The 21,637-nt window shown below is 48.4% G+C and overlaps 1 protein-coding gene across 1 annotated transcript in view; it reads right to left on the bottom strand.

The window, feature by feature from the left end:
- LOC149337082 (neprilysin-like) overlaps positions 1 to 15,208 on the bottom strand; it is a 41,311-nt gene extending 26,103 nt beyond the window's left edge. Inside the window, exon 1 of the mRNA XM_089554321.1 lies at positions 15,133 to 15,208. Coding sequence (XP_089410447.1) covers positions 15,133 to 15,208 — 76 coding nt within the window. The remainder of the gene's footprint in view (positions 1 to 15,132) is intronic.
- Positions 15,209 to 21,637: the final 6,429 nt, after the last annotated feature.

A 21,637-nucleotide genomic window follows, 5' to 3' on the forward strand; every position in this document is an offset into this window, starting at 1 on the left:
AGCCCTTCACTACAGCGTCCCTCATAGCCTGAGTTGCTTTGGGACGTTAAAACCCCAATAAACCAATAAACCAGTCTCCGAGAAGCTTCTTTTCCCCTAGAATGGCCCTTACCACGTTGTGCGCATGTGATCGTCGTCAATTATTAAATATCTCATCTTGTGTGCTGGCTATCATTCCTGCTTCCCGCCACTAAGATCGTCCACGTCCGCTGCCTTAAACCATGGAGGAAGGCTCCATGCCTTAAACGCTACCCGGGTGTTCATACGCCGTCCGCCTAATGCCGAGACGGCGCCTCAGCAGCCGAGTTGTTAACCAAAGGGCAGACAACGATGATGATCTGAGTGTGTTTCATGAGTAGAAGGGAGACGGAGGTGATGACGATGCTCTGTTTGATTTTAATGGCTGCTGGCAGCAATGTCAGATGTCGCTATTCTTGTCCGTAGTAGATATCTGTACCTATTATTCTTCCCGCAACAGTACCTTTGTAAGCTGCTTCATGCAATTTTCTATGCTTGCGCTGAAGTTTATACGGTCATTAGGACTTCTTTCACAAAAATTTGCTTCACGGCACACGTGATGAAAGTATTAATTTTTTTATGCTCATTCAATACCTTCCAATTTGCACTTCCTCAGCTTCACATTGTACTGCAAGGTATTCAGTGTTTCTATTTTATTTCGATTCTTTTTTCTCAACTCCTAAAGAACAAACTGCCTGGTTCAAGTTATTTAAAGAACTTGACAAGTTGAATTTTATTTTATGTAGTCTTGAACACGAGGTCCACTGCTTTCTGAGTAAGACCATTATAGGTGCGCATACAATTGCATTTTCTTTTTGCCCCTGTAATAGAGCATACCTTGTTAGTGTCTTAAAGTGGCTCCGCTTAAAATATATTTCGGTGCACATTTCAAGAAAACGCTGTTTCCTCACCATATCTGAAGAACTATGCAACTAAAACACCGTGAACCTGCATCTGGGCTATGACAGACACCCTAATGAAGACATCCCATGAGTTTTGAGCCCTGTTCCGTCACAAATGAATAACCAACATGCCCAAGCTGCTGTTCTGTTGCAGAAGTATGGTGAGTTGGGCGAGTTGGATGTAGTTCATTTTTGCGGAAAATTCAGCGCGGAGGAACGAAAGACACTGGAAGGGGGACAGAATAAGCGCTGTATCGAAGCTAAATTTTATTGTGATTGAACACAATGTATACAAACAGAGAAAAATGGCGTAGATGCGAAAGGCACGCAGTGCATAGATAGCATAGATGGCAATATCAACACCAACGTGCAATAAAAAACAAACCCAAGGGCTCTTCTTCCACAGAACAACAAGTGCCACATCATGAGGCGTCTAGAAATCCTATCGCTTTTTCATACAACGAAATGGAAGGAGTGGTGTACTGACACCGTTTTTCTTCCCGATAAAATACGCCTCCATAATCTGTCGAGTGTGCTGATCACAATGCCGGTACAGAACAATTGTATCTCTGAAAAAAAGCTTTGCACGTTTTTTTTTTATTCTTCTTGGTGCACTCTGCACAGATAAGAAAAAAGGAGAGAGTTTTAGACGCCTCTTGATGTCACTCCTGTTGATGTGTGGCGCATGTGTACTTCGGTTTGATTTTTATTGCGCGTTGGAGTTCATGGCGCCCTCTGCATGCATTTCGCACCTACGTGCGCTTTCGTGTGTATACCCTGAGGAAGGATGGTCCTCCGTTCGAAATTGTCGGTATTAAATGAAGATAATTGCAATGTTGTGACCCCTTCTTCTACAAGTATTCCTGGGCCATTGAACGACAAGACCTGCTGCAACTACTATATGTATATATATATATATATATATATATATATATATATATATATATATATATATATATATATATATATATATATATATATGGTTAATCCACAATAAAAATTAAGCTGCGAGACAGCGCTTGTTCTGTCGCCCTTCCGGTACCTTTCGTCCCTGCATGCTGAATTTTCCGCCAAACTGAGTTTTGAACACCTGAAATGGCATATGCAGTCGCCCCGCTCAGTACGCGATCCTACGATCTTTCTTTTGAGCCGCCGAACACCGCATCCAATCAGCCACCGCTGGGCGGGTTTTATTCATAACACGTGATCTGGTTCTACCATGGTTGCGAGTGCAGGTTCGTTCAGTCCACTAAAGGAAAGAAAGGATACGCTACCTGCGGAACCACCTGGAGCTTCCATTGGGAGAGCAGTCCTTCGGTAACGCGCCGTTATCGCCCAATTCTGAAGCAAGGTGTATGTGGGGGGCAACAGCTGTTAGCGAGAGCCAACCAAATGTGCATGCACAGCCCTGCGCGAAAAAATTGAAGCAGAACAATGAATTAAACGCCGCAATGGCTCACCATGAATAACTGAAAAATCGGCCACTGCTAGATGACTCTTTTCGTTATCAGTGATAACCTTTGCTCATGAAATCTAAAAAGAAAGCGTTCGTTAAGCAACCTGACAGTATTTTAAGTTTAAAAATGACATTCCTGCAGAAAAGCTTCACAAATGACAAATTTTATTGCGAAAGCAGTACTACTCCCAAGAACGGCCTTTCGCGTAGCGGCGGCCACTTAGCACGTTTGACCTTTACAATGACGCCTGATGTCACACCATGTCTAGTGACGTCACAGCGTGACGTCATACCGGAAGCGAGAGGCGGGCTACCAACTCGGCTCGTCGGGTAACGGCGGCCGCTTGGGACGGCGCGCCGCGCTCCTCCCACTAGAGGCGCTAGTGACCTTATAGGGTGACGTCATACCAGGAGCGAGAGACGGGCTACCAACTCGGCTCGTCGGGTAACGGCGGCCGCTTGGCACGGCGCGCCGCGCTCTTCCCACTAGAGGCGCTGCATATGCAGTATAAAACTGTCGTGTCCGGTCGCTGTGTTGAATGCAGCGAAAGACGCACACGGTACTTTAAGACTTCGTTTATTTAAAGCCGATGAGGGTGCGACCAGCGTCGACCGAGGCAGGAGCCGAACTGGCCGCCCGAAGAAAGGAGGGAGCGGAGAAGCGTCCACGGGAGGGAGTGGCTTCCCAAAACAGGAGGAGGATGCGGGGGCGCACCATGGGGGGGCATCTGGCGATAGCGTGCGACGAGGGGCAAGTCGTCGTTAGGAGGAGGATGCGAGTGGTCGTTAGGAGGAGGATGCGAGTGGTCGTTAGGAGGAGGGTGCGGGGGCGCACACACACAAAAGCAATAAGGGGACACAACACTTCCTTCCCCCTTAGAAAGTTGCCTGGTATCGTGCAGGGGGTCGGCGCTCACGCGTGGAGGCGCGCTGGCTTTGTGCGCTCGGGGGAGAAACACTTGTAGGCTGGCTGTTGTTCGCTGTGTCTCCTAGGTCTGTCCTGGGCGAAGTCTCTTCTTCCGGGAAGAGGTGCCAGGCTATGTGGGAAGATGGTGCACGTGTTCTCTCCGCTGGCGGACAGCTCTCAGACGGCGTCGTAAATCTACGCAGCTGGTTGAGATGTCGGCGTGCTACTGTGCCATGTATGTTGACGAGCCAAGAGCGCAGGCCTATGCGTCTGACAATTGTAGCTTCCTCCCAGCGTGGCTTTTTCAGAAACTGTCGGGCGAGGACGCGCTGCCCCTCATTAAGCGTGCCGCAGCGCGGAATTGCTTTTTCTTCCCGGAACGTCTCTGCCTTTGGCTCGGGGAGGATGGCTGTGAGCTGGGTTCGCATTTCACGCTCGAACATCATTTTCGAGGGGGTCTCGCCTGTTGTGCTCTGAACCGTCGTGTGCTGCTTGAAGAGAAAGCGCGCAAGGCGGCGCTGCAGCGAGCCTGTCTGATCTCTTTCAAGGGCGCGTTTTAGCTCGGCTACGTAGCGCTCGGCTTGTCCGTTTGTCGCTGGGTGGTAGGGGGCCGATGTAACTGATGAGATCCCGTTGTCGCGATAAAACTTGAGGATCTCCGCAGACACAAACGGTGTTCCGTTGTCCGACACTACCTTGCGCGGCAGGCCGAACGTTGCAAATAGTGATCGGAGGTTGTCAATGACTGCTGCCGAAGTCGTCTGTCCCATTTGCCTTATCTCAAGCCACTTTGTGTAGGCATCTACGACCACAAGGAAAGTGCAGCCCTCAATTGGTCCTGCAAAATCAATGTGCAGTGTGTGCCATGGTGTGTCTGGCTTTTCCCATTCTGGGACAGGAGCTTTCGGCGGGGCGCTCCGGCTGCTCTGGCAAGGCTTGCATTCTCGCACCACTGTTTCGATGTCGTTGTCAATGCCAGGCCACCACATGTAGCTTCTGGCACACTTTTTCATTGCAACGATGCCCCGATGTCCGGCGTGGATGAGAGACATAGCTTGTGCGCGTAGTTCTCTCGGCATCACAACTCGGGACCCAAATATGATGCAGCCGCGATGGGTGCTCAACTCTGTAGCTCGCCTGCGGTAAGCGTCGAAGTTGTCCCCTTTGAGTTTATGCACGTTGCCTTGTTGAACAGCTGTGTAAACTAGCCGGAGAGCTGCGCACTTCTGCGTAGATGCTGCAACTGTGCCTGCTGTAAGCGGAGGTTCTGGCAGTGCTTCGAACATCAGAACGTCTCCTGGTGGAAATGGTTCGTCAACAGTTGCGTCTAGTGGCAGACGGCTTAGCGCATCGGCGTTTTGATGTTTACTCCCATTGCGGTAGACCAGAGCGTAGTCGTACGCTGAGAGTTTGATGCACCAACGTGTCATTCGCGGAGACAAAGTTGGTGGCATAGGCCTTTGTGGTCCCAGAATGCCCAATAGCGGTCGGTGATCGGTTATAAAGGTCACCTTCCGGCCGGCAATGTACTGGTGAAAATGTGTCGCCGCGTAGACGATGGCTAGCCCTTCTTTGTCAAGTTGCGCGTAGTTGCGTTCTGCTTGCGACAACGTACGTGAGGCGAAGGCGATGGGAGCTTCCCTTCCTTGCTCGTCAGTTTGCGATAGAACCGCGCCGACTCCGTACGGTGATGCGTCGCAAGCCAAAAGCAGAGGCTTCCTTTCGTCGTAGTGGCGGAGGACTGTACATCTTCGAATCAGGTCTTTCAGGGCATCGAATGACTGCTGATGGCGTGGCGACCATGTCCATGTCACATCTTTCCGAAGGAGTTGGTATAAGTCGTTGGCCACGGTAGCTCTTTGTTCCAAGAACCGGTCGTAGAACGTCAAGAGTCCGAGAAAAGCCTGTAGCTCCTGCTTGTTTGTTGGAGCTCGTGCTTCTGTGATCGCTCGCACTTTGTCCTCGGTAGGGTGAATGCCTTCCGCATCAATTCGGTGTCCCAGAAATTGCACCTCTGGCACCGCAAAACAGCACTTCGATTTGCTTATGCACAAATTAGCGTTTGCTAGCCTTTCGAGAACGAGCTCTAGGCGCACTGCATGCTCTTCAGTGGAAGTGCCACTGATGATGACATCGTCAAGGTAGACACAAACTCCTGGGATGCCCTGAAGCACTGTCTCCATGAATTTTTGAAATATGGCCGGGGCTGCAGCTACGCCAAAAGGCAGTCGCTTGACTTTGTACAAGCCTTTCAGTGTGTTAATTGCCAATAATTCAGCAGTTGACTCGCTCACCTTCAGCTGCTGATACGCCTGGGTGAGGTCCAATGTGCTGAAGACTCTTGCGCCACGTAGTACACTGAATACTTCTTCAGGTGTCGGTAGCGGGTAAGAGGACGCTTTAGTCGCAAGATTGACGGTGCTCCGGTAGTCTCCGCAGAGGCGTATGGTTCCGTTCTTCTTGCGAACTACGACAAGTGGTGTGGCCCATTCTGAATGCTGCGTCGGCTCGATGACACCTTGCTGCTCCAGTTTGTCCAACTCTTTTTCAACTGAATCTCGGAGAGCAAACGGCACCGGCCTGGCCTTCAGAAATTTGGGTTGCGCGTTGTCCAACAACTCCAGTGTGACCGGGGGCCCTTCGTTTCCTGGAATCTCTTCCGAGAATACTCTTTCGTATTTCTCTTGCAGTTGCTCAACCATGTTCTGGCTCGGCGTCTGGTGTATGCCGCATATCATCACGCCTAGTGGAGAAAACCAGTTTCTCCCTAGAAGGCTTGATCCTGTGCCCTTCACAACAAGCAGAGGTAGCGTATGGGTCTGGCCGTTGTAGTTAACCTGCACGTTGGCAGAGCCCAATAGTGGCAGATTCTGTCCTGACCACGTTCGCAGGTGCGTGTCGTCTTGTTGCAGGGCGGGTGCGTCAGATGGCCATGAAGTTCGGAACGTGTCCTCACTGATCAGAGTACAGGCTGCGCCGGAGTCCACCTCGAACTTAATCAGCTGGTGATGTACGCTTACTTCTGTAAAAATCTTCGGTCGCGTGCCGAGATTCATGGTGTTCAGGTCGTACAACACAGATGGTGTTGCTGATGTTGTTCCATGGAGATCAGATAGCGGCGTATTCTCTGAGGCGTTGACGCTGTGATTAGGCTGGGAAGGTGACTTTATCTTGGCAAGTCTCCGTTTCGTAATGCATGCTCTTTCGATATGTCCTCGCTTGTGGCAAAAATTACACGTGGCTGACTGGAATCGACATCCCTGGGGGTTGTGTTGGTCGTCACACCGCCAGCAGCGTTGTGCCTTTTTGACCGATTTTACAACAACAGAAGGCTTGCGCACCTGGTTGCTTGTCTGGTGTACCGGCTCGGTATTCCGGCGAATCCCTCTCTGCTGGTGACCGGCGCTCTCCGCTCGAACGGCGATGTCGTAAGCTTTGCTGAATGTGAGGTCCTTCTCAGCGAACAGGCGCTGCTGCAGTGACTCGTCACTCAGTCCGCACACAAATCTGTCGCGTAACATCACGTCCAAGGGAAGCATGGTGGTGTTAGCAGAAGAGCTGCGTCTCCCTCCTGCCCGGTAGCTGTTGTCGACAGCGTTCCAAAATTGCAGTCGGCAGCGAGCTTCTTGAGCGCGGCTACGTAGGCGCTCACAGTTTCTCCTCCCAGTTGATCTCGTCGTTGGAAGCGAGCCCGGCTGTAGACCTCGGATGGCCTTGGGTCGTAGTGCTTTTGCAGCGCTTTTACGATGTCGTCGTAAGACACTGCCGCTGGTGTGCTTGGCTGAATAAGGGCGCAGACAGTATCGTAGGTCTGCTCCCCGCACAGCGTCAGCAGGTTGGCCCTCTTCAAGGCTGGGTCTGTGATGTTGTTAGCTTCAAAGTAGAACTGAAGGCGTCCAACCCACGATGACCACGATGAGCCGTTGAACTCTGGTATCTGATTGGGAAACCCTCGCGTAGCCATGGCTTGTCAATAGCGTTGCGTAGCGCGGGTCGAATCCACTTTCTCGTCGCCACTGTCGTGTCCGGTCGCTGTGTTGAATGCAGCGAAAGACGCACACGGTACTTTAAGACTTCGTTTATTTAAAGCCGATGAGGGTGCGACCAGCGTCGACCGAGGCAGGAGCCGAACTGGCCGCCCGAAGAAAGGAGGGAGCGGAGAAGCGTCCACGGGAGGGAGTGGCTTCCCAAAACAGGAGGAGGATGCGGGGGCGCACCATGGGGGGGCATCTGGCGATAGCGTGCGACGAGGGGCAAGTGGTCGTTAGGAGGAGGATGCGAGTGGTCGTTAGGAGGAGGATGCGAGTGGTCGTTAGGAGGAGGGTGCGGGGGCGCACACACACAAAAGCAATAAGGGGACACAACAAAAACACCTGTGCGGAGGCGTGGGTACAGCGTGGGTACAAAAAAAAATACCGATTTGAGTCGTCGCGCAGCAGCGGCCGGTAGCCACGCGTGACCTGTAGACGCGGCGCACTGCGTTCCTTCTGTAGAAGACGCTGCGCTTTTGCTTTCGCAACCTACCAGGCTTAACCAAAGCTAAGCCCCCGCCAATTTTTTCTCTCTTCTGACGTAAAATCCCAACACAAGCGTCAAAAATTGTTCTCGTTCTTTGCCCTCCCATTCGTGCAGAGCAGACGCTGCTACAGCCGATAGACTGTACAGCCGGCCAAATCTTTAGCTGGCGTGCGTGACGGCCACGTTTTCTGGGCTCCTGTAGCTTATGACGGAGCAAACTTTCGAAAATATCAAATTTGATCACAGGCTCACTAAGCCCGTGCTTAATATTGAGCTTTCCATAAGTCTGCTTCATCCCAAAGCGCAGGAGCACAGAAAAAGCGGCCGTCGCGCACGACAGCTAAAGATTTGGCCGGCTGTACATGCGTCTGTACGCTACTTTGCATAGTGAAGCTTTTAGGTTACATAGTCTAGAAATATTGAAATTTTGTTAGAGAAGAAAAAGCTTAACGCACGATTGCGGTACTCCTTATGATATATTGAGCGTAGCTTGAATTTGAGATCAATTGAGGCAGTGAACTTCGAAGACATTTCAACTGCCTCTAAGAGTACAATTCTGATCAGTGCCGCTCAAAACGCACTGCACGAACGTTCTTCACTTGTGTAGATAGGCTCGGAGTAATACCTGCCCGGTTGCAGCGCCCTTATCCAAGTTACCTGCTCCTTGCTTGAACCAGGAACACTGAAGCCACAAAGGACAAATGCCTGTTTGGAGTGGGCAACGTTCGCGAGGCCCACACATTCAGACTAGTGCTTGTCCGTTCCGATGGTAAACGGCGTGGGCTCCAGTATCGGCAGCCATAGACGCCCATGTATACGCTGGTTGACGGTTTGACAGCCGGTTCATTGGTGACTCATGTTGCCACCAGCATTTTGCGACCACGGAGGAGCAGGAGCAGGAAAAACTATTAAAAAAGGGAAGCTGTGAGAGCTTAATGTGGGATCCTCCTTCCAGTGCTTCACTGACTTCAGCTGCACTTCGGACCTGTTGTCCGAAAGCTCGTTCGTAATTAATGACGCTTAAGCTTCGCCTTTAGGAGTGGAACGCGACAGCGTGTTGTAGTGCTTGCCAGGGAGTCCACGGAACGCAACCACCCGTTCGGCGCGATGCCTTGCCCTTCGAACGCAACGCTTTTCGAGGAAAGGAAATGAAGCAGTAATTCTCAGTCATCTCGGGGGACACCTGAACCGCACTGTACAGGAAGGAAGTGGAAGTGAAAGAAGAAAGAGGGGCCGTAATGAAGGAAATGAACATTTTATTTGGGGAAAGGAAATTAGTAACTGTCTCACATATCTCGGTGGACACCCGCCATCCGTTTGTAGAGGAAGGGAGGAAGTGGGAATGAAAGAAGAAAGAGAAAGAAGGGCCGTAATGAAGAAAATGAAAATTATATTTATGGAAAGGAAATTACGCAGTAACTCTCTCACATACTTCGGTGGACACTCGTCAAAAGCGACACTGCTGACAAGCATCTGCTGGCAGCCTTCTGTCAACAACGATGAGGCATTAAAGGCTTTCGCCTTAATAGTAAATCTAATGCCGGCGAATTTCCGGTCGATAATCTCGGCATCAGAATAGTTTAAACAGGCTTCGACATTATTGTTCAGCGACTGTTGCGAAGGAAGTGAAAGACGCACCCAAAATCAGCCACTAGTTTTCCTTAAGCTATTGTTCAGCTCCTTAGTGCTAGATGTTCAGTAAACGGTATTAAAATGAATTGAGAAACCGCGAACGCCGCGATGTTTATTGTATTTTGTGGCAAGTGAACTAGCTATTGCCAGTGCGACTTTTGATACTGTGACTACCGTTTCCGCACAGGCCGAAAAGGAATCCGGGTAAGGAGCAGTTATGCCATCAAAAGCCTTCCCCTCCCCGCATGTCAGCCCATCGACATGCTACACATCTGCAGACAGTCCGCAGAATGGGCGCGCAATAGTCTGATATGTTGACTGGAGTCTGATTGTACGTGCTTAGCAGCAAGGCTACTTAACTTCAATATATAGGCTACGCTGCTTGGAGCTGATTGGATCAAAAAAGCAATGGTTCCGCCGCATCAAAGAAAGGAAATAAGGAAGTTAAGTGCGCAGAAGCGTCGTTCTACAAGCGAAGCATGAAAAAGCATACAGAATATAGCTTACCAGGAGTCGCTGAGAGAAAACGCGTCCGAACGCTGGCGTACCTCCAAATCTTCTTCTCCTTCTCTTCGGTGTCATTCTTGTCGCGAGGGCACCAGCGCAGGGATAGAAATACACCCTTAGGGGAAGGAAGAACACAGATTTACACCTCTTCAGTATTACACAAATGAATAAAGCACAAATTTACTCTTAAGATTGTGGTAGGGGGGCCGGCTACGGCGGACAACTACAGGCATTTCATGAAGTATTCCATCGACGCTACTGACCGCAGATTAGCTGTACACTGCAACATGGCTCGGTCGCTAATTCAAGGAGGGAAGAAACGAGCAAATTATTTTTTGAGAACGAATTCACTGATTGATATACCTTTACTATTCAGCAGAGATGAATGGGGTGACTCAAACGCTTAGACGACGGCCCCCGAAAAATTCAGATGGCGCTTAATAAAACTGGTTACGTACTGTGAACGCGAAAGAATTAGTGCGTCATCGGGATCGTTCGAGCTCGACACAGGTTGTGCCATGAAAAATGAGACGAAGACGCGACACAAAACGCTGATTCCATAAACGCTGATTCCAAAAAGGTCCGAGTATTTCGTAAACAAAAATGAATGCCCGTGAAAGGGTTTGGGTTCCTGGCCATGCAGGTATTCATCGAAAAGAGGTGGCTGATTACTCAGCAAGGTCAGGTCTTGACGGGTCAGCGACAAATCCCGTCCCGAAATTCAGTCTGCTGGCGATTTCCAGGTTGCAGGGGTTCCAACACATATCAGCCAGGTTATGCGATCTATTAATTAATACCACGGATTGTCAGCTCTTAGCATATAATTGGAACGTCCGTTTGTGTAAAACCAGGGTGTGTGAGGTATCAATGACGCGGGTGCGGTGCGGGATTCCCAGTTTAAATTTGTATCTATGGAGATGTGGGTCACCGACAAACCTATGTGGCTCATGCGGGGACGTTGAATCTCTCGACCATTTCCTCCTCTATTGTCCAAAGTTCGCACCCCAGAGAAAGATTTACCTGGAGGTCCCTCCCTCCTGGTTAGTGCTCCCGTTATCTGTGCCAGTGTTATTTCGTTCGGCGTGAGCCGTAAAGCATTTACATTGGGTGTAATTTGTGGGATTCTCCATGATTACATAATTGAACAAGTAGGTTGACTTGCAAACATTTAAAATTCGTGGAGTTTTTTCACCATATGCTCTTTGTTATTTAACTTTAATTATTCTTCTGTCTTCATTCATCGAAACATTTTTCAGAATGCACGCTTGGACCTGATATTATGTCGTAACTGCCTTAGAAATTTCTGTATTTATGCCACCTCACTTGGCTAGTCCCCCCATGTGGGTATGTGCGATGTCTTAACAGGAAGAAGAAGAGCGGTCATTGCTAGAAAACGAAGCCTAAAAGAATTGAACTGAAATGAAAAGGTTTAATGTAATTCAAGCTCTAGTGCTCAAGATTGTGAAGTTTGATCAGGTAACATTAAAACGAGAAAATATACAGGTAAGAATGAGCAGAGAAACAATGTTTTTGAAGGCTGCGGCAGCAGATTAGAAGTATGTAAACATCATCTTATAGTAAGTAAAGAAATACCTCCAGGTATAGCTTTACACACAGTATCCGGTAACCCTTCCTGATGCGCTGCGTTTATTACACGGTGAAAGCATAATTAGAGCATCAGCACCAAGCCTCAGCAAAAGAAGACTACAGCACAGAGGCCTAAATACACTGGCAGTAAAAAAATTGCATGAACCTTAGCGGAATTGAAGTAAATAAACTTAGAACGCAGAAAGAGAATTCATTTGAATCGAAAAGAACCCGAATAGAACTGTAGTTTAAAAGGACATGAGGAGAGCCCTGTCGAATTAGTTTTCTCAATAACAATTTGTTTGCAGGTTGTTCTTTCTGAGTTCGTTAACGTACGTGTGGCTATAGTAGACACCTCTGGACGAGCAAATTGAGTTAAAAAAATTCTCTCCAGTTGATTTAAACTTGTGGCCGCTACACCGACAAGAAAATGGTTGCGGCCGTTTTGGAGTGAACCACAAGGTATCTTAGCCTCTGGCATCCGCACCCCATATTCGGTGCGAGGCCCCTAGTTTACTTGCGAAATAAGCAAGTGATGGCCTCCCATGAATTTCATTATTTGCACTTTTGTACTTTAAAAAGCATAACTTTCTATGAGAGTGGCTCTTGGAACAGGCCAAATTAAATTTCTCATGAGTGTTCGTTTCAAAAATTATAAAAACCGCTCTTCGCTCGCCTAGCGAAACACATTACAGCGTACGACTGAGTACCCTGCGTGCTAGAATCGAACGCTTGCATAAGCGGCCTCATTTATCATCTCTTCTCGAATCGATTGCATTGAGTGAATGGTATCATATAGCATTTATTTTTGCTTGTTTCAGCAAGCTACACCTTGCGAATGCACTGCGCGTGCCAAAGCTCTCTGCTAGTTGCATCTGCAGCAGCTTTGCAGAATAAAGGGATAACAATGAGAAGCGCCGAGTGTTGATCACTCAGGGCACTGCGCACGCTACTGATGTGGTCGAGGTCGCTCTTTTAGGCCCAATTATCTAATCTATGTGCCTGAGTCTATTACAGAACGCTTTTTATTACCCAAATAGACTCTCGGGAAGGATATTCGTCACATGCACTTCCGTGTTTCGACTACATGTCCGACGGTGTATGGAACGCGAACTGCTGATGACGTGGCGTTGGCGCAGCTTGCGGCTTGAGCAGCGGCGCCTGCTGCTTCTGCGGCTGTGCCTTCATCTCGCTGTGGCCCCTGCAGCGCCTCTGACTGTCTGTCGCTGTGGTTTTGATTGCGGCTGCTAAGACGTCGTCTCGTGCTTCGGTGGATAGAAGGTTCGCGGAGCCCTGTGCCGGTTTTGGAAGCGGTGCACGACGCCTGCTTATCTGGGTATCTCAGTGATTCACAGTGCCCAGGGGAAACAAACAGGACGCGTAAAAGACCTTCCGGCGTTGCGCAAGGACCTAAATTAGTGCATGTGGGTCACAGTGAGCGCGCACATAACACCAGCTTCAGCATAAATACAACGGCCCTATGAGCCTCGCTGTGGGTAGTTCACAAGCCTCGTCTCCTAAATCACGGGCGATATTGAGATGGTCTCCATGCCAGGTAAAACGTTGCGTGCCCACTTGTACAGTCTTTGTCAAAAATAACCAGGCTCCATGGTTTGCTTCTCATTCGTATAACAGAGCCCTCACGGCTTTCCTAAAGATCAAAAAGTTGTTTGAAGGTGAGAACAGGGGTTCTCCTTACCACACAGAGATTTAGAGCTCAAAGGTTGGCATAATATCTTCGATATACGACTGAGAAGAAAAACGTGCAGCCTGGTTACTTTTGACAACGACTGTACATATGACTCAAACAGAGCCAAAGATAGCCGTGCGGATGTGCAGACTCCAAACATGTTGTGTCCTTTCTGTGAAGAGTCGGCAACTGCAATTTTATGGAAGTATTAGGTTCTTTTGCGATGCCGCACATGGCGCCGCCTCTTCCTTTCCGGTCATTCAAAACTTATTCAAAACATGGAATCAGACATGAAAATCGCATCTTTTATTGTACAAGGCTTCCGTACCATCCGAGAAATTGGTTTTGAGGAAAGGGTTTGGAGCTTTAGCACTCTGACTTCTGGTTGGAAACCTCAACCGCGCCGGGAGCCGGAAGCAGACTCAAGTAATGTTCTGCGCACATAGAGCGCGATATGATATTTTATGCCTTGAAGAAAACTAACTTTACGACACTCTCGGATGTATCAAAATTCAGACGAAACTTTAATGAGGACTGCTTTTTCTTCGTTTGCCACTTCAGGGTTGGATGGTGCAGGATTCGCTGTGATTAAAATATCAATACTACCAAACCAGCACATCGCATATGACTGCTATATTAGTCTGCTTACATTGAACTCTGTCTATTCTCTATTCTACTGCGAGGCTTCAAACTTTCTCCATTTACGCTCCGGCAAATCCAAGCCTCAGCTCTGATGTTTTTCGTGGATACCATATGTACTACTTTGACGTCGTCATATCATCGCTGCGGGCGACATTAAGTGCGTTTTGACTCCTGCACCGATGTGCACGGCTTCGGTGGAACTCGGTCAACCTGGAAAGCTTAAAAGTTGACGCATCTGGTGCAGCGGCAGTTATCGGTTCAGGGTACGCGAGCTCATGCATGTCTAGTCGTTTTGCTCCACGTGACATTGTCGTTCAGCTGCATTTCAATCGATACGAAACGCAAAATGCGCCTGAGCGCTATGCGATGACTATGCCCGTTAACAATCGCCATTTGGTCGAAATTAGTCCGGAAGCCTCCAATACGGCAACACTTTCACCGTGCCATCTTGCAGTTCTACCTTTAACCTTTTTCTTACAGCACGGTTCAGTTGAGGTCTCCGCCGAGGTGTGAGACAGACAGATGCTATTCAATTTGCTTTCCGCCAACACGAATTTTAAGATTGATTTTCATCTATTTTTCGCACAGCAGGCTTCATATAGTGTATGCGCATCAGGCGCTAACTGGATATGTGTATATGTCATTGCATTGCTCTCGCCGCCAGTTTCTACTTGTTGAATCATCCACCTCTCATGCTCACGCTATGAATTCCTCTGTAGTGCAAGAAGCTACCTTACGTCAGCCTGTCACGTGCTCTGCGTTCCTCACTGACCGACAGCGACGAAGGCGTGTAGAATGCGCTAAAAAGAGCTTTGACGCACCGGCAGTAGTGGCAGTAAAAACTTTTTTTGATACACAGGAGTTTGAGGAACGTAGGCCCCTGGGTCCCCCATGGTCCCACTACACTCAAACGTTCCTGTTCCTGTGGTCCATGACCTCGGAAGCCCGCTCCATGGCAGTCATATGCTGCACCGGGTCATCAGAGCTTAAGAAGGTCCTCCCAGCTGGTGAGGCGCTCCAGGCCAGCTAGGAACGGTTCAACAAAGGCATGTATGTACGTTTTGGCGCCGCGTGCCTGAGCAGCCTTCGAATTGCGGGAAGGGTAGATTGGCATGTCCACTCAAGGCCGCGTGGTGGAATGAGCTGCACAGCCGCTTTGAGCGCTTAATTAGTGCCTCGTCGCTTTCCGTGCCGGCCTAGCGTGCTGGCAGTGACTCGTGTGCAAACCCTGAGCCGTCGCGCTTTGTATGGCACTGCATTATTCGTAGCTTACAGCTGGGCTGGCCACCCTCTTCCACGTCTTCTCCGGTTCGTGACTGCTTGTGACTTCTGGTACACTTCAGGACCATGGCGGGTTCAGATACAACAGTTGGCATAGGTACGGTCGCAACACATGCACGGTGCGATGCGAAGCCTGCGATGCTGTTGGCCAACATCAGGAGTTAATGTAAAGATAAAAGGCCCTGTGAGCGCTAGCACGCGAGGCGCCTGCTAGCGGTGGCAGGTGCCGTGTGAAAAGTTGCACTCAGACTTCGCATTGCCGACTTTCGTAATTATCTGTGAATTCTTTATCCAACAGTTTTCAAGCCTAGTGGAAGGAAAAGCCTGCTTGAAATGCCTTGGGAGCGCTCTAAGAGGTTGCCGGCATTGAAAAATGTACGATGAATGCAACGAATGAACAGTTTGTGCGCTAGAAGATTCTTTTCAAGAGCATGGAGTGTAAAACTTCCTTTTCTTTCACACACCACTATCTGGCGTTGCAGCTAATGCATTGTTGACAGAGAGAGAAAATAAGAGACAGATTCATATAGAGAAGCCTTAGTAAGTTTATCAGGCGTACAATGTTTCACAGCTGTCTTTAAAGAAAGTTTTCTTAAAAGAAGTGGGCCTTGCTTTTATCTTTACTGGCTCTCTTCACCAACGATACCATGCCGCTTACAACGGGGCCGATGAGTATGATGTAGATAACTGGTTCACATCTTACGAACGGGTGAGCCTCTACAACAAATATGATCATGCGACTAAACTCAGTAACATTACTTTTTATCTTACCAGCGTTGCTCACCTGTGCTATCGCAACCACGAGGTGAATATCCGTATTGGTCTGCCTTCAAGACAAACTTCTCAGAAGTGTGTGGTCGTCCTGCAGTGCAGAAACTTCACGCCGAGCAACTCTTGTGCGAACGGTCGCAGCTGGTCGTCCAAAGCTTTACGAGCTACATAGAAGAGGTCCTTCATTTATGCGAACGTGTAAACTTCCACATGTGGGAAGGTGACAAGATAAAACACATCTTCAAGGTCACTGAAGACGACGCTTTTCAGATGGTGTTAGCGTGCGGCTGGCACGCCATGTGCCACAATGTAAAAAAAAATCGCTCAAGTTTAGGGAGAAACCTGGAGGTAATGCGAGGCCGACCACTTTCCATAATTGATAAAATGTACACTTTGAGAAACACGGGAAGTCCTTAAGACGGACTCAGTGCTGTTGTTCACGTAAATTGCCTACAGTTTAGTACGTAAGCCAACCGTAAAAAAATAGTTTACTCATTCTTACGCTTAGCCTCTCTCGGGACCTTCTCCGTGTACTCAGGTGATGCGGCTTCTCGCCAATGGATTGGACAAAACGTTACAGGAGCAGTGCGTGGTCCCAGACGACCATAATGGTAAGCCCTCTGCAGTGATACTGACACTGCTGATGCATGGTGCGGCGAGAATGATGACGTGGAGTGTTAAGTTGAATATAAGCTGCCAAACGCATCCATATTCTTAATTTGTGTGCCTGACCAATGTGTCTTGACTCACGTTCAAGCATGCACAACAGCAGTACAGGGGCTACAAAATGTAGGCCTATTACATACCAGTTCTTCCTTTACGCATATTGTGCATTGCATACATAGAAAGCATGTCGCTTAGAATAAAAGAAGAGTGGATGAGTACAGGTACATACGTTTTATTTTCATGACAAATTGCATACATTGTACCTCTGGACATTGTTGTCAAATGCATCTGAAAAGCATAAAAAGACCTCACTTAAATAAATTTCGCGAACACATTCAAACTATTCACTATTGACCAACTGGCTTTTGTAGAAGCTTGCAAAACAATTTACTGAGAACCAAGCCATTATGTTTAATGACCAAAATTCATTTTGCATTACCGAAAAGAAAGTAAAAACCACAAGACCAGAAAGAAGCAGACAGAATGTGATTACACGGACAACACTTTGTGTATGAATGCCCTGAGCTGCAGAAAAGAAGGTAGCTCAGGATGGGTGCCAAAAATAATTCAATGCAGATGCCTTCTTGCTGTCCGTAGTACTCACTGCAAATCTTAGTGAGCAAGGAACAATGGCAACATCTTCGTATGACCGAAAACGTGCCCACAAGCAATGTGGAAGCACACTTCCCTCAAATCTTATGCTTTCGCTCACAGATTCTATTATCTAAGCATGTGCATGAAAATGTACAGATCCCTGATTTCAAATGAAAACACAGTCATAGACACCGGTCGCTCTTCATTGAGGTATTGAGATAAGTCTGCAGTATGCCTTACAAGGAACGTGTTCTCAAGTTTTCAGAACGGGCTTTTTGCAGAAATTTAACCGAAAGCCGTTGCCGTGTGGACCTTTTCTAAGTGACCAAAAAAGATTAAGTGTCCTCATATGTGTGGTGCGAAAAAAGGCCTAAGATATGAGTCTTTCTGCTTCATCCGCTGTGAAACGTTCTTTATTCCCGCTGCTTCGCACAGCCTCACAGTCTCTTTTTTGCTTGTTTGCAAAACCGTTCCGTATTGTCACCGACAAAAGCAGCAGGAAGCGGGAAGCACAGCAGTCTTCTAGGACGAGGCTCGCCGAACCGCCGAGCTCATGCAAGACAAATAAGACGCTCGGCCACGCGTTGGGAGACAAGGTGCGGCCACCAGGCGGCGCCTGCAGAGTGTCAGCAGTGTGGCATTGCCCCCCCCCCCCCTTCCTTCCAAAAGTCATCGGCTCGATGCCGCACGGGCGGAGAAAAAAATAATAATAAAGGTAAGGCGGAAAGTTAATGGCGCGAGTGTCTCCGTAAAGAGGGGCTAACGGGAGCAATACGGCTTCATTTGCGCCACGTGGACTACTTCGGACGTCGGTTGTCCAGAGGACCGAACAGTTCTTTGAGGGAGCACCTCGTAGGTCATCGCGCTGAGGCGGCGTAACACCTGGTAGGGACCAAAGTAACGGCGAAGAAGCTTCTCAGAGCGCCCTCGCAAACGGATCGGGCTCCACACCCAGACTTGGTCACCGGGTGTGTAAATCACCTCCTTGCGGCGGAGGTTGTAACGCTTGGCGTCGCGTTGTTGTTGGCGCCGGATTCGTTGTCGAGCCACATGGCGAGCGGCTTCGGCGTCACGAACAAATTGGTCGGCGGCCACGACAGAAGGAGCAGGGTCCGGAAGAATCATGGCGTCCAGCATGGTCAAGGCTTCGCGACCGTGCACCAAATGGAACGGAGTGAAGCGTGTCGTTTCGTGTAGAGCAGTGTTGTGAGCGAATGTGATATAAGCCAGTATCCGGTCCCAGTTCCCATGGTCATCGTCTACATACATCGAAATCATATCGGCACTTGTCTTGTTAAGCCGCTCAGTCAGTCCGTTCGTTTGCGGATGGTAAGCTGTAGTCTTTCGATGGCTGGTGCTACTGAGTCGAAGTACCTCGCTCGTAAGTGCCGACGTAAACGCGGTTCCCCTGTCAGTTAATACGACTGTAGGGGCTTCGGGACGAAGCGCAATGTTGTGAATGAAGAAATGGGCAACTTCGGCTGGGGCACCACGGGGAAGGGCCTTGGTCTCACAGTAGTGGCAACAGCAATATAACGGTTACCCATGGAAGACGCCGGAAATGGGCCGAGTAAGTCCATGCCGACCTGTTGAAATGGGAGGCGCGGGGGATCGATAGGCTGCAGGAGCCCGGCTGGTTTAGTCGGCGGCGTCTTCCGGCGCTGGCACTCACGACAGGTTCGTACGTAGCGGTGTACAACCTCAGCAAACCTGGGCTAGTACTTGTGACGTATGCGCGCCAACGTGCGGGAAAACCTGAGGTGCACTGTAAAAAATTTATGTGTAAAATAACAGAAAAAGTCCGGCAGCTTTCCTGCCAGAAAATATCTGTGATTATCTGTTTTCCGTTCTAGAACGTTTCACTCCGGCTCTGGCGAACTTTTCTTTCCTACTTCAAGGAAGATGAAGGGCCAGGCCATTACTTCGCGGAGCCGACCTTGGGACGACACTACCACGAGGAAGAAGCGGACACCGGTCCCCCACCGGCATTCCGACCTTCACCCCCACCCCTACCCTAACCCCCACCCTTAACCACTCCCCCACCCCAACCTCCATGAAGCAGCTTAGTTCTGCCTCAAGGTAGCGGCCTACTAAATGCAGAAATAAAGACGTTTTAAAAAAATATCTTAGTGCTGTGCCTGTGCTACAGCGCTCCCGCTACCCACGCAAATCAAACATGCAAGCTTTGCTCTGGACACTCTTTCTTAATTGTGCCCTACACAACACCTCCCTGGTAAAGCCCATTTAGGGCTTTCTTGGGCTAAATGAACCCCTGAATCGTAGAATCTCCATCAAAGACAATGAACTAAGTAGAACCACTATGGTTAGAACCTGTTTAATTCACTGCAGGCACAAGAAATATCCACTTACATATTCTGAAGTTGCGTTTATACAAATACAGAAACTGCTACTATGGGTACCCCTCAGTTAGACGTATTTTAAAATACTCTTCACAGGAGCGGAAAAACGGGCCGACTTTGCTTCGGGCGTTGGGCGTTGATTTGAAAAAGCGGTGCTATCTTGCTTCACAGGAACACACCTACCAAGTATGCCCTTGTAGCTTAAAGTATAGCCTAAACGCTGGCTTTTATTTATAAAATGCGCCGAAAAAAAATGTTCTTTTCAGAAAGTGCTTGTGTTCGCTCGGATAAATGTAGGTGAGTAGGCTATTGTCGTTTTCTTCATTTACAGTGCACTCAAGAGTGTGCCGTTTTATCCTGCTGTGATCGAAAATACCGAAGTGATGGCGTCAAATATTAATGGCCACAGTGCACTTTTCCGCTGAAGGAAGCGCTATGTCTGTGTTCTTCCTTTCTGTAGTCCCGTGTTTTCGCGCTGTTGCGTTCAAGTATCATGAACCAACAAGCCCAACAATTGTCCCTTTTGCAGTTGATAGAATGTTACCCCATAGTAAATATAAATCAAAACACCAATATTGAGAGATTGGCAAATACATAGCACTTAGGTTCAAAAATTGGTTTGTACACACTCCACATATGAATTACTTCCTCCCACACACACAACCCAACATAGTGACACCTGAACGTTTACTCAATGACGTACGAATCAGTCTGATCCACTGCTATTTCGTTCTTATGCTGTATTCTCTTATTTTCGGTACATTTTCCATATTTGATTCAGCATATGGCGATAAAATCTGTTCATTGGGTTGTCGGGAAGCTTAGTCAGTGCGGCGCGTCAGCATAATCGGAAATTAGGGCATTCTGCGCATCTGGGTGCTAAATAGGCGCATACCCGACAATTAAGTCACACCCTAATGCATACAACCCATTTCGAAATGCAGAAGTACAAGCACCAGCAGGAGCTAGAACATTCTCTCTGAGAACCGGATGCGAACTAATGACAAGAATAACCGCAGCCCGAGAATCCAAAGAAAATCATGCTCATAAAAGATGAGAGGGCAGCTTGAGCCTCGGTCACATTCGCCGGCGTGCGTCTAATTCAAATGCCAGCTGTAGAATTTGGAGTCGACTCGTGTATAAATCAATATTTCGCACTAACAGATTCTCTCTGCAGCTGTGGAGAGAGCTAGAATGGCAAATGCAAATAACAAATTATAATTGCAAAAAAAAAACGATTTCCCACTTCTTTTCACGTCCTGATTCTCCGGTGACAATATTGTGTCAGTATTGTGTGCAGACATTTCGTGCTGTACAACACTCGTGCAGGCGTGTTACCCTAGATTTTAAGAAGCTTGCACATGCATCAAAATTGCTAGCCTTACAGTTCACTTTAGCCTAGTGTTTCAAGCAGTGGACACTTTGTTTTTCAACGAAATGAAGCGTACTATGATTCCTCTGCTTTCTGTTCTGTTTGGAGTGGTTGTAGAGTAAGTAAAATCTCCCTGGCCCTATATATGCTCCCAAAAGTGCGGGACAGCCTCGAAAAAGATCGGCTCAAGCTTTCCCGAGAGAGCAATCTATAGGTTGTCTAAGATGGTGACCTACTTCAGTGTATACAGGCTGACTGACAAGAAAACTGCCAGAGAAAGCTCCTCAGAGTACAGCACAATGAACCAGTGATCAAGAGGTGAGGCGCGGTAGTTTCCTTGGAGACAGACCTCTTGCGAAACCGTTTGCGGTTAGTACTTCTGGTTACTTGCAGGGTACTTCCTTCCCTATTCGCCGGCTTGCCGGCTGTGACAGTGCTTCAAAAGAATTCGTATACCTATAACTATTTAAGTTGAACTGCGCATGTTTGTTGCCATCAGTACGGGGACGAAAAAAAGATAAGCTTTTAACATGAGTTATTTGATTACCAGCCATGTGGGCATCATTACTCTGGATAGGAGTTTCTTTGTGATACTTCGAATTCGGAGCCTCGCGGAAAGTTCTTGTAATTCTTGTCATTCGGAGCTCTCGCGGAAGAGACCGTAACAAGGAATGGATACGAAAATAGGACAGGTAACTTTAAGAGATATTGAGACGAGTTGGTTAAGAAGCATG

This window comes from Amblyomma mixtum, chromosome 7 (genome assembly GCF_055824585.1).
Source record: "Amblyomma mixtum isolate Tamu chromosome 7, ASM5582458v1, whole genome shotgun sequence".
Taxonomy (NCBI): domain Eukaryota; kingdom Metazoa; phylum Arthropoda; class Arachnida; order Ixodida; family Ixodidae; genus Amblyomma; species Amblyomma mixtum.